Source organism: Nicotiana sylvestris, chromosome 7, assembly GCF_000393655.2.
Source record: "Nicotiana sylvestris chromosome 7, ASM39365v2, whole genome shotgun sequence".
Classification (NCBI taxonomy): domain Eukaryota; kingdom Viridiplantae; phylum Streptophyta; class Magnoliopsida; order Solanales; family Solanaceae; genus Nicotiana; species Nicotiana sylvestris.
The window spans coordinates 53547558-53560434 of NC_091063.1; the positions used below are offsets into that span (position 1 = coordinate 53547558).

The following is a 12877-nucleotide window of genomic DNA, read 5'->3' on the forward strand; positions in this document are numbered from 1 at the left end:
CGTCACCTCACGTACAAGGTATTTCAATTATCAAATATACCAATCCTAAGGGGAAAGCCCCCCACACAAGGTTAGACAAGTCATTTACCTCGAACCTCTTTTCTGATGTAACGATTATTTTTCCTCTATTGTAACGGTTTAAAACCGTTACCATTAGGTTTAATGCAACACTTTTATAAGCTATTGCAACGATTACTTACAATAGGTTTGATTTACCTAGTGGGACGGTTGCAACGGATTACACTGTCTATTAAATATATTTTGTATCCTATTGCAACGGTTTTGGTAGGCTATGCAACAACTTAATTAACTATGATATATATATATATATATATATGTACAATTATAAATTTTAATACACCAAAATTTATATAAGTCACATAATAAATTACTCATAAACTTTTACAATCCAAAATAATTGTCAAACAAACTAGTAATTAAGATCGATCAAAGCAAAATGTTCAAACCCATCCTAGTGCATACATAAGCGTTTACAATTCAAGCGTTAGTATAAAATATTCTTAAAACATCTAAAATTTCAGCAATAATCCAAAAATCTTCGTAAGTTTGGTCTAGATCGTCAATGTCTCCGTCTTCCCTTTCACCATTTTCTCCACCTACAAAAAAGATAAATCAAGTTATTACCTTCAAGCGCTAGTTGACAATTCAAGCAAGCATGAACGAAAAAGCAAGCAATTCAATTCTAAAATTTTGAGAAGGGAAACGCTTCAAATTAAAGCAGCAGTAGGTCTACAGAACATTTCTGTGTTTGATAAAAGCATTGACCATATCAAAGACTTCCAAAAGGCAAAGATCTGCAGAACTGACAGATCAGTTTCCTTGCCAAACTCCCTTATCAATGGAATAAGGGAAAAAAAACTTTCTTGGCAATCTCCGAAATGTCAAGCGCACAATTTGTGAAAAATAGGCGGTCAGAATATCCCTTTGCAAGTTCATAGAACCTACAGCTATGATCCTGATGTGCAAAAATACCAGTGCAATGGCCTGAGCATAAAGCAGATATTTCTTCTTTACATAAATAGTACAACAATAAATGGAGGTCAAATAATCATATCATTCCTCAATACTCTCAATATCGGTGTCATCAATGATCTTGGCTAGTTGTTCTTGAAATATTATCAACTATTGTTTTGTACTGTTTTAGAATAGCTTAAGGCAAAACTGCAATGATGAAGCTTTTAACATAATGTATAATTGTAGGAGGCAACTCGATAGCATTTCGTATAACAAGATGATAGATGGATTCTCATTAATGCTATTCTGCTAAAAATATATACATGATGGAAAGAACTCCACGAATCAAATCCAATATAAGAAGCATACCTCAAAATATGCCGTGCGGTTCATTTATAAGTTACAACTCACAAATGGCATTTTACAACTTACAAGCAATGCCTCAATTAACAAGACAGAAATAGCAACCAGAAAAGTATCTATAGTATATTATACTATAGATACTCATCACGAGTTTCACGTCGACAACTTAAGAAAGACAGCCCAACACTCTGCATCGGGCATAGCAATAGACAAGAAGAAAATTAAGATTTACATCATTTATGCCACTATATTAGCTGCATTCACCTAATGAAGATGGGCATTTCAATACCAAATCTGCAGACCTCAACCACAAGTAACTATAGTCGGCTTAATTGTTTCCATGTAACAAAACAGCAGTGTCTCACATATTTTTCCATGTAACAACCATTCAAATCCTAAAACATGGATACTAACAGATCCTTATCAAGAGAAACTAACTGAATGCAACTATCAACCAACAGAACAACCAAGCTAATTTATTAATCGGCTAAAAGCATGGACTAACAACAACCAGATGTCAAGCAGGAGATTGTAATATCCGAATAGCACACGAAGACACAAACAGAGTCTAATTAAAGATTCACCACTTAACAAACATCAAACTAGCCCCTAGATCGAAAGCCACACAACCAGTAGAAGATGAAAAAAAATTACTATAGTAATCGGACTTGGCCAGCATACTAATTTTCCTCTAAGAAAAATTGTCAAACATGTTGAGTGCACGAAGTTTCCTTCTTTTTTGCCTGGTTACATAAAAACAAATATGAAAAACTTTTCATGTAAAGCTGACAAGTTCATATTAAAAAAGTGATAAACATATTGTATAAAGAAACAGGAGGATAGCTTTCACTTCTTATATGACAATGAAACTTAAGTGGCAGAAAACAACAAGTTGAGACATGACACCACCTCCCATATACTGAACTATGACGATTTGGTGCCAATTTGCCAAACTATCATTACTACCAGTAAGATGCGGCAAAATTTAATCATCTTCACTTGTCATGGAAACTGGTCAATAGTGTATTCTTACTTGGTTAGTCCTTCTATGTTAATAAACATCATTTTCCTGAAGAGCAGACCATATTATATGGTGGCTGATGCATATCTTTCATAGAATGTTTTACATGACCTTCAACAGCTTGTTTAAGCATTTGTGATTTACTTGGCAGCTGGGTGTGGCTTATGATCTTAAGTACTAAAGAGAAATGGGGCATTCTTAAACAAATATTCATACTATAGCTAGCATTTCTTAGTAAACTAAGAACCAAATATGTCCTACTGAGTTGGCAGCATCAATGAAAATATAACTCAAGATTTGGCAGCATATATTTGGAGAGCAACAGTATAGCATTAAGAATGTGTACATACAAAGATAATGGGTGTGCAAATTGTTACGCGGCGCTTCCTGAGATTCCTTGGAAGGGCGACGTAAGGCTAAACAACTGATGTCAGTGCAGTTGTTGTCCGCCAACTGAGGTCCCCTCCGTACGCTAGACTAGATTGTCAGTGCCGTACGGGAAAACCAATGTCAAGAGCAATTGAGAGAACAGGAATGAGAATTGAGAATGAAAGAAAGCTTGATTGCATTAATGAAAGCTATTACAGAAAGGCAACGCGGTGTCGAGGGGGAGAGACACCAGTACAGAGAATTGTTTGCTTGCTAGAAAGTTTGATTGCTTGATCCCCCCTAATAATGCTTAAAAAAAATAATCCAAAGCTACAAGACTAGACTTGATTAAGCTAGAGAAACATAATGGAAGTACATGGAATAAAACTACTCTATATTTACAATGAAAAAGACTTAGTTTGCTATAAGGCAGAAAACAGGTCCGTTGTCAGCAGCATAGTCTTTGGCATCAGGATCTGCGCGCGCGGCATTGTCTGCGCGCGCGGCGCTGTTGGCATCTGCCTGCGGTTGGGCGCTGGCGAGGGATATCGGTGGGGCGACAGAGGCACATGCGCGCTTGTCACTTGGCGCGACCAAGACCACGGGGCCGTCCGTGGCGCTAGGCATTGGAAGGCTTGCTAGGACGCCACGGGGCGCGCCCAAGGGGTCATGGGGCACGGCTGGAAAGCCGCCCATGACATTCTCCCCCACCTGAGTTGGCGACGTCCTCGGCGCCTTACTTGCAAGATAATCTTCAATTAGGCTCTTGTAGGCTTTGAGGTTTGTTCCCCTCTCCCAAGTGTTCTCCTCTGCATCACAGCCCTGCCATTTCACCAAGAACTCTTGGTGATCTTTCCTTGAGGCATGAATCACTCTATCATCAAGGATAGCTTCAACACGCCTTTTCCCGGTTGAATTGGGCCCTCGAATACTGGGTATTGTGAGCTGGCTCCTTGAAGGATCCTCCGTATCTTCCCGAAAAGGTTTCAGGAGGCTGACATGGAAGACATGATGAATTTTCCACCAAGCTGGGGTATCCACCCGGTATGCAACTTTCCCAATACGCCTTTCAATGGACAAGGGTCTGATATATTTTTGCAATAAGCGAGGGTCATGGACCCCCGCAAATAAGTAACGCTTTGGAATTTTGACCATCACTTTGTCTCCTACTTGGTATTCAACAAAGCGACGATTCTGATCAGCATGCCTCTTCATCCGCTTTTGAGCCTTGACAAGATAGCTCCGCACTATCTCCAAATTTTGCTTCCACTCTTTAGAGAAGCTAGCAGCTCGAGGAGATTTAGACATATTTGGTGCATTGACTGTGTGTGGGAGTAGCGGTTGCTGTCCGGTAACAATTTCAAAAGCGCTTTTGTTTGTACTAGAGCTCTTTTGTGAATTGAAACACAGTTGAGCAGCATCCAGAAGCTTCACCCAATTCTTCTGCGATCCGGTTACAAAATGACGCAAATATTCCTCCAACATACCATTGAACCGCTCCGTCTGGCCATCAGATTGCGGATGAAAACTTGAGCTGTGATTCAGCTTCGACCCAAGACACTTAAAGAGTTGGGTCCAAAAGTTGCTAGTGAAGCGTGAGTCACGATCACTAACAATATCTTTGGGTAGGCCCCAATATTTGACGACATGAGAGAAGAAGAGTCGAGCTGTATCTTCTGCTGATATATATTGTGGGGCAGCAATAAAGGTAGCATATTTGGAAAACCGATCTACCACAACCAAGATAGTTGTTAGATCTCCGACCTTGGGCAATCCGGTGATGAAATCCAGGGAAACACTTTCCCAAGGTCTCTTTGGGACAGCTAGTGGTTCCAAGAGTCCCGTCTGTGTTAAGCGGTCTGACTTGTCCTTCTGACATACTAGACAAGTCTTCACATACTGAGCAACGTCATCGGCCATTTGAGGCCAATAATATGCACGGCGAAGTAACGCCATGGTGTGTTCTTCACCGGGATAGCCGGCCCACAGAGTATCATGACATTCCGCCAGAAGAGTCCTTCGTAGATCTCCTCCTTTAGGAACATAAAGTCGGTTCCCTTTCACTTTCAGAAAACCATATTCCATGTAGAACTGGCGAGTCTTGCCTTGTCCTACCAAATCAACCAAATACTGTGCAGCAGGGTCTTTGATGAGTAGATCTTGTATCTGGTCCTTGATGGAGGTGGCTACTTCGCTCCCCCTTAGGGTGGCGAGTAAGCACACCGATGCTAGATCAGCTCTCCGACTGAGCGCATCAGCAACATGATTGGTCTTCCCACTTCGGTACTCCAGGTTGAAGTGGAATTCAGCTAGGAGTTCCTGCCACCTGGCCTGTCGACCATTCAACTTCGGCTGGGTCATGAAATGGCTAACAGCTGTGTTGTCTGTCTTGACCACGAACGGGGTTCCCAGCAGATAGTGCCTCCAGAGGCGCAAGCAGTGGACGACAGCCAATAATTCTTTCTCATGGGCGGCATAGCGCCGCTCTGCATCTTTTAGCTTCCGGCTCTCGTACGCCACAGGATGCCCTTCTTGTAGCAAGACGCCACCGAGGGCATAGTCAGATGCATCTGTTTGTACTTCGAATGGCTTGGCCAGATCAGGAAGGGCCAAGACGGGGCTACTAGACATAGCCGTTTTCAATGCGTTGAAGGCCTCCGCTCGCTTGGGTCCCCATTCCCAAGGCGTGACCTTCTTGAGGAGTTCTGTCAATGGTACTGCAATGAGGGAGTAGTTTTTCACGAATCGCCGATAGAAATTGCATAGACCAAGGAACGCCCTCAAGGCGTGGATATCCTTAGGTGGCGGCCAATCTGTGATTGCCTGAATCTTCTGCTGGTCCATCTTGATCCGCCCTTCCCCAATGACATGTCCGAGGAAGTCAATTTGCTTTTGAGCAAAGGAGCACTTAGATAGCTTCGCATATAGTTCATGCTCCCGCAATCGAGCTAGGACCTTCCGCAAGTGCATCAGGTGTTCCTCCAATGTTTGGCTATATACCACAATGTCATCCAAGTAGACCACCACGAATTCATCAATGTACTCTCGGAAGACTTGGTTCATCAAAGTGCAAAATGTAGCTGGGGCGTTAGTCAAGCCGAATGGCATAACCAGGAAATCGTACGACCCATATCTTGTCACACAGGTCGTCTTGTGCTCATCACCCTCTGCAATCCGAACTTGCCAATAACCTGTCTTCAGGTCTATTTTGGTGAACACCGTCGCACCACCCAGTCTATCGAACAAGTCTGCCATTAACGGAATAGGGTACTTGTTCTTCACAGTAATTTTGTTTAGAGCCCGATAGTCCACACAGAGTCGTAGACTACCATCATGTTTCTTTTGGAATAGCACAGGGGACCCGTATGGGGATTTGGAGGGCACGATAATCCCTGTGTCTAGCATTTCCGTCAATTGTCTCCGAAGCTCGGTGAGTTCGGGTTGTGACATTCTGTAAGGCGCCCGGGCAGGTGGCTTCGCGCCCGGCACCAGCTCAATTTCATGATCCACAGTGCGCCTAGGCGGTAGTCGCTTTGGCATGTCTTGTGGCATGACATCTTCAAACTCTAGTAGTAGCTCCTTCACGGGTTCAGGAATGGGACCCGAGGAGCATTCTACATCTTCGATGCAGAGGGTTGCCAGGAACGTAGGTTCGTTTCTTTTGACCCCCTTCTTCAACTGCAAGGCCGAGATGTTTTCAACGGCCATCTTCATGGGCATGCACGGGATAACGCAGGGCTTGGCCCCGTTTGCTCCCATCATCAGTAACATGTCAGCATACGGTACAGGCATGGTGTTGGTTTGCCTCAGGAATTCCAATCCAACTATCAACTCGAAGTCATCTATGATCACCACGCGCAAGTTGAATTTTCCTTCGTAAGGGCCAAGCTTCATCGGTACTTCTTTGGCTATTCCACCCACTGGCTGGGGAGGTGAGTTGATAGCCTTGACACGGCCTCTACCTTTCCCTACGACTAGACCAAGGCGCTCCACCTGAGTCGAGGCTAAGTAGTTGTGGGTAGCACCCGTGTCTACCATGGCCCGAATGGGCTTGCCATTCACCTTCATCTCAACGAACATTAAGGTCCTCTCGTGCTTAAGAGGAGTCTCATCATCCGCCTTCTTTTTCCCTTTCTTGGTGACTGGACATGGGTCCTTCTTCTTACAGATACCAGCACTAGTCTCTGCTAATGCCTCAGAAATGGAGCCAACAATTGCATTGAAGGCACCTACTGGTTCAGTCTGATCCGCATCGTCTGAATCGTCATCCGTCCCATCATCAAAAGTCTGATGGGCGTTCATCTGTGCATGTGGGCACTCATTGTTCCAATGTGGTCCGCCGCAATGACGGCATCCTGAAGGAGGCTTCCTCCCCCGATCATTGTTGTTAGACGCAGCACTGTTGCTGCCTATGGAGGGAGCCTTAGGTTTGGTTGAGCTCCGATCTCCCCCACTTCTGCTAGGGCCACCATTGCTAGACTGGCCCCCTTTGAATCCTCGGGTAGGCGGTTGAGGCCTATCCTTCCGGGCTTCCATTTGATAGTCCCCAAGGCATTCAGCTGCTTGGATCGCCTTGGGCAGGGTATCTACCCGTTGCCTTTGTAGCTCCATACGGGCATAAGGTTTCAGCCCTTCTAGGAAAGTGAAGAGCTTGTCTTTGTCCCCCATGTCGCGTATGCTTAGCATGAGCGCGGAGAATTCCCGCACGTAGTCCCGCACAGATTTGGTCTGACGGAGCTCCCGTAGCTTTCTCCTTGAATTGTATTCAACATTTTCGGGGAAGAATTGTAGGCGGATGGTTGCCTTCAGTTCTGCCCATGTTTCGAGAGCATCTTCACCGGCCTTGATGGCTTCGTATTGCACCCGCCACCAGAGTTTAGCATCACCCTGAAGATACATGGCAGCAGTTGCTACCTTCTTAGCTTCTTCTAGGCCCCCAACAGCATCGAAATATTGTTCGACATCAAAGATGAAGTTCTCCACTTCCTTGGCATTCCTAGCTCCACTGTATGGCTTTGGCTCAGGAATTTTCAGTTTTTGTGTCGCGGAAGTGGGGTTTGCAGCGCCCCCGATCTGGTTTCCACCGCCTCGCAGTAGGCCCTGTAAAGTAGCATTGACAACATTGAGCTTGTCTGTCAAGTCGTCAATAGTTTGTTGCATGGCAGTCACCCTGTCTGCCTCTTGTGCCCTGTAAGCTAAATCCTCGGCACGCTCCTGTTGGAGTCCCTCGAATTTGCCAAAAATTTCGGCTGCCTCTGTGGCTGCCGTTTGCCGATCTCCCTCGGAGTCACGACTGATGTTTTCTATGTCAACTTCGGCCTGGAGCACCCTGCGGTCCAGGTCATCCAACCTTTGCCCTAGGCTGGTTCTTAGTTCAGGCACCGTATCCATGATGGGCAGTAATCCGTCAACCGTCTGTTCAAGGGCCGCAATGCGGTCCCCATGATTCACCATGGTCAGAAATGGTGGTAATGGCAATGCGTTCCCTCGTCCGATGTCGAGCCTAGGCTCTGATACCAACTGTTACGCGGCGCCTTCCTGAGATTCCTTGGAAGGGCGACGTAAGGCTAAGCAACTGATGTCAGTGCAGTTGTTGTCCGCCAACTGAGGTCCCCTCCGTACGCTAGACTAGATTGTCAGTGCCGTACGGGAAAACCAATGTCAAGAGCAATTGAGAGAACAGGAATGAGAATTGAGAATGAAAGAAAGCTTGATTGCATTAATGAAAGCTATTACAGAAAGGCAACGCGGTGTCGAGGGGGAGAGACACCAGTACAGAGAATTGTTTGCTTGCTAGAAAGTTTGATTGCTTGATCCCCCCTAATAATGCTTAAAAAAAATAATCCAAAGCTACAAGACTAGACTTGATTAAGCTAGAGAAACATAATGGAAGTACATGGAATAAAACTACTCTATATTTACAATGAAAAAGACTTAGTTTGCTATAAGGCAGAAAACAGGTCCGTTGTCAGCAGCATAGTCTTTGGAATCAGGGTCTGCGCGCGCGGCGTTGTCTGCACGCGCGGCGCTGTTGGCATCTGCCTGCGGTTGGGCGTTGGCGAGGGATATCGGTGGGGCGACAGAGGCACATGCGCGCTTGTCACTTGGCGCGGCCAAGACCACGGGGCCGTCAGTGGCGCTAGGCATTGGAAGGCTTGCTAGGACGCCACGGGGCACGCCCAAGGGGTCAAGGGGCACGGCTGGAAAGCCGCCCATGACAAAATGCTTGAACCGCAGTTATAATGATGCACTGACCCCATAGCGAGTTAAGAGTTGCATTCCTTCTGGAAATAATATTCTGGTGATTTGGAATAGTAAATCTTGTGATTCAATCTGTTATCCATTCTTTTTCAGTTTGTTGCTTGACCTATTTCTAAGTTCAATTCAACTTAAGAACACTGTAATTCCAATAGTCTTTAGTTAGTAGCTTTGCTGTTTTAAGCATTTCAGACACTCTAATTTGTAAAAGGAATTTGCATGGTTCTTCTTCAAAAGCTGTTGTTAAGTTATATGAAAGTTAAAGCCTCAGAATACAATCACTCACCAGGTATTTCAATTCTAATTTTAAGAAAAGATCCTCTATTGTCATCTTTTGATACTATTAAATTTTGGAGCAATAAATAAACAGTTTGACTGAACTTTCACTGACAGAAATATTTCTCATACTTTAATGGTATATTACTCAATAATATATCGATTTGTCATTATTCATCACTACACAAGCATGCAAACTAGTGGAGGAAATAGATGGACAGAGTTGATGTCAAGTTATTTGCTAATGAAATGGCCATGTGAGACTAAATTGTAGGTGCTGAGATTAATCTTTTGTACCAAAATTTGTATAGTTAAGGAAGACTGTAGCATTAGGAAAGTGCTTATGCTGATTAAAGAGAATCTTGTTGTTGGTTTTTTGCTTTATATACCTTTCACTTTTTCTCTTTTTCATTGCAGAAGCTTCATTGTTGTAACGGTAGAACAAGTCCATTGGGGGAATTGACACATAGATCTGCTCAACAATTGGGGAATGGAAAATTGCCTAGAGTTTCAAGTAGCCCTTCTCTGAAACAAGCTGGATCCCCTTTGCAAATCAATAATTCGGGCCAAACAAGGATGGAATTGATGTCTACAAATTTGGGCAGGCCTATCACTAATTCTAATGAGTCTATTTCAGAGCCAAGTGGAGAAACAGGGCCAAAAACACCAACTGAATTGAATTCTACTAGAAAAAGAAAAACAACTCTTCAAGAGGAAACAAAAGAAGCTCTCCCCGCTAATGGAAACATGGTTAGGATTATTATGAAGTCAAAATAATCTTGATTTGCTTAACTAATGCAATTAGTGGCTAATCAAATTTTAATTTTAGGGAGGTGAAGGTGATGATAATGCAAGAACAAAGAGATGTAAACAAGAAGTAGAAGGTAATGAGACAGAAAATGGAGCAGTTAACATGGAGGAATCAAAGGGAAATAATGAAGGTCATGAAACTCAAAATCAAAAGCCTCCTATGCGACCAAAGGACTATATTCATGTTAGAGCAAGGAAAGGACAAGCTACGGATAGCCATAGTCTATCAGTGAAATTATCAGCACAATATTCCCCCAGAAAAAAGATCACAGCACAACAAAGATTGTGTATTTCCAATCAATAACAGTACATCGCTCAAATACCCCAAAAATAAAATTAAAATCAATTAATCTACCAGTAAAGGAACTTACGATGATATCTATTCCACAGCTACCCAGCGGCAAATTCTTCTTCAGTGAGGAATGAAATAGGCGAATTAGGGCTCAACTGTTGAGAAATTGCAAAACCAGTAAAAGAAGAGCATGCGAAATAAATAAGAAATTTATGAGAATCAAGCAAAAACCTTAAATTAGGGATCTGTGGAACTTGACGTGTTAGCCGAGCTTAATCGAGAAAAAAACCTAAACGTATTGGATGGTTCGAATTGTTTGAAGGAGCTGGTTGTTTGTGGTGCGAATTAGGGCTCAATTGTTGAGAATTGTTTGCTGAGATTTGGTGCGTTTAACAGAGGTTGGCAGAGGGACTGTCACCGGCGTGGGACTGTCACCGGCGCGGCGAGGTTTGGCAGAGAGATTGGGCGTGAGCTTTGAGAGAGAGGCTTAATATTTTACCTTCTCCTTTTAATTAATTAGTAGTACTATTACATAAAAAATCCAGGTAAAAAAAATTAGAATGTAAATAATTTGGGGCTTTGGCGGGTTTCACGAAAATTTCGGGGGAAAATAATTAAGAGGGATTAATAGCCTATTTGACCAAGCTTTTGGGGGTAAAAAAAGTGTTTTTGAGGAGAGGCAGAAGCAGTTTTGGAGAAGTAGAAAAAAGTAGCTTCTCTCCAAAAGTAATTTTTTGAGAAGCACTTTTGAGGAAAAAAAATACACTTAGAAGCAGCTTTTTAAAGCTTGGTCAAACACTAATTGCTGCTTAGAAGTGATTTTCAAACTAATTAGTCAAACACAAAGTGCTTCTCACCAAAAGTACTTTTGAGAAAAGCACTTTTGAAAAAAAGCATTTCTCAAAATAAGCTGATTTTTGCAGCTTGGCCAAACGGGCTATAATAACCGTTCCCATTGATTTTTTTTCCCAAATTCGTTGCAATAGACTCGTCTATAGGAACGGTTACAAGAAACGTTACAAAAAAATAGTTATGGGAATTGTTTCCACACAAGTGCAATGGTTTTATGATTGAAGAGTGCCGAATGTACCTATGCCTTATTGGAACGGTAAAAATCGATGTCATAAGCACTCTATAGCAACGGTTTCCGAACCGTTGCAAAAAAAAACCTTTGCCATAGGCTAATTTTTCAGTAGTGGCATAAAGGCTACTAGAGCATTGGTCAGCCCAAATGACATAATAAGGAACTCGTAATGACCATACCGAGTCCTGAAAGAAGTCTTCGGGATATCTGGCTCCCAAATCTTCAACTAATGGTAACCTGAGAGCAAGTCAATCTTAGAAAACACTCGCGCGCCCTGAAGCTGGTCAAACAAATCATCAATACAGGGTAAAGGATAACGGTTCTTCATTGTAACTTTGTTCAACTGGCGATAATCAATGCACATACGCATAGAACCATCCTTCTTCTTCACAAACAAGACAGGAGCACCCCAAGGTGATACACTGGGCCTAATAAAACCCTTATCAAACAATTCTTGTAACTGATCTTTCAACTCCTTCAACTCAAGAGGGGTCATACGATACGGAGGAATAGAAATGGGTTGAGTGTCCGGCAATAAATCAATGCCAAAATCAATATCTCTATCGGGCGGCATGCCCGGAAGGACAGTCGGAAACACATCAGAAAAATCCTGTACTATTGGGACTGAATCAACTAAAGGGGTATCAATACTGACATCTCTCACATAAGCTAGATACGCGTCATACCCCTTCTCAACCATTCGCTAAGCCTTAAGGAAAGAAATAACTCTACAGGGAGTGTGATCTAAAGCACCCCTCCACTCAACACGTGGTATACCTGGCATAGCCAACGCCACATTTTGTCGTGACAATCAAGAATAGCATAATGGGGCGATAACAGTCCATGCCCAAGATATTATCAAAATCTACCATGCTGACAACAATAAATCGGCTCTGGTCTCAAAACCACTAAGATCAACCAAACACGACCGATAAACGCGGTTCATAACAAGAGAATCCCCCACAAGAGTAGAAACATAAACAGGGGAACTCAAAGAATCCCGGGGTACACCCAAATGCAGAGCAAAATAAAAGACACATAAGAATAAGTGGAGTCTGGATCAAATAGAACCGATGCATCTCTGTGACAAACCAGTATAATACTTGTGATGACAGAATCAGAGGGAACAGTCTCGGTACGGGCAGGAAGGGCATAGTATCGGGCCTGGCCTCCCCCTCTAGGGTGACCTCTACCTCCCCAACCTCCACCTCTAGCTGGCTGAGCAAGTGGGGTAGCAACTGGAGCTGTAACCATAGCCTGAGAGCTCTGCGGGGCACGCTGTGGCTGAGAAGTCTGTGGAGTGCACCCCTACTAAGTTTGGGGCAATCCCTCACCATATGGCGTGTATCACCACACTCAAAACAAGCTCTGGGAGGACGTGGCGGCTATGACTGGCTCGGGACAGGTCTGCTGGATTGACCACTGAAAG

The 12877-nt window shown here is 43.5% G+C and overlaps 1 protein-coding gene across 1 annotated transcript; it reads right to left on the reverse strand.

Annotated features, from left to right (window-relative positions):
• Positions 1-498: 498 nt before the first annotated feature.
• LOC104234522 (uncharacterized) lies at positions 499-10890 on the reverse strand. The gene is made up of 5 exons (XM_070151581.1): positions 10596-10890; positions 10444-10519; positions 7183-9797; positions 6895-7083; positions 499-617 (listed from the first exon to the last, which is right to left on the reverse strand). The coding sequence occupies exons 3-5, from the start codon at positions 8180-8182 to the stop codon at positions 499-501; spliced, it is 1308 nt and encodes a 435-aa protein (XP_070007682.1). The 5' UTR covers positions 8183-9797; positions 10444-10519; positions 10596-10890.
• Positions 10891-12877: the final 1987 nt, after the last annotated feature.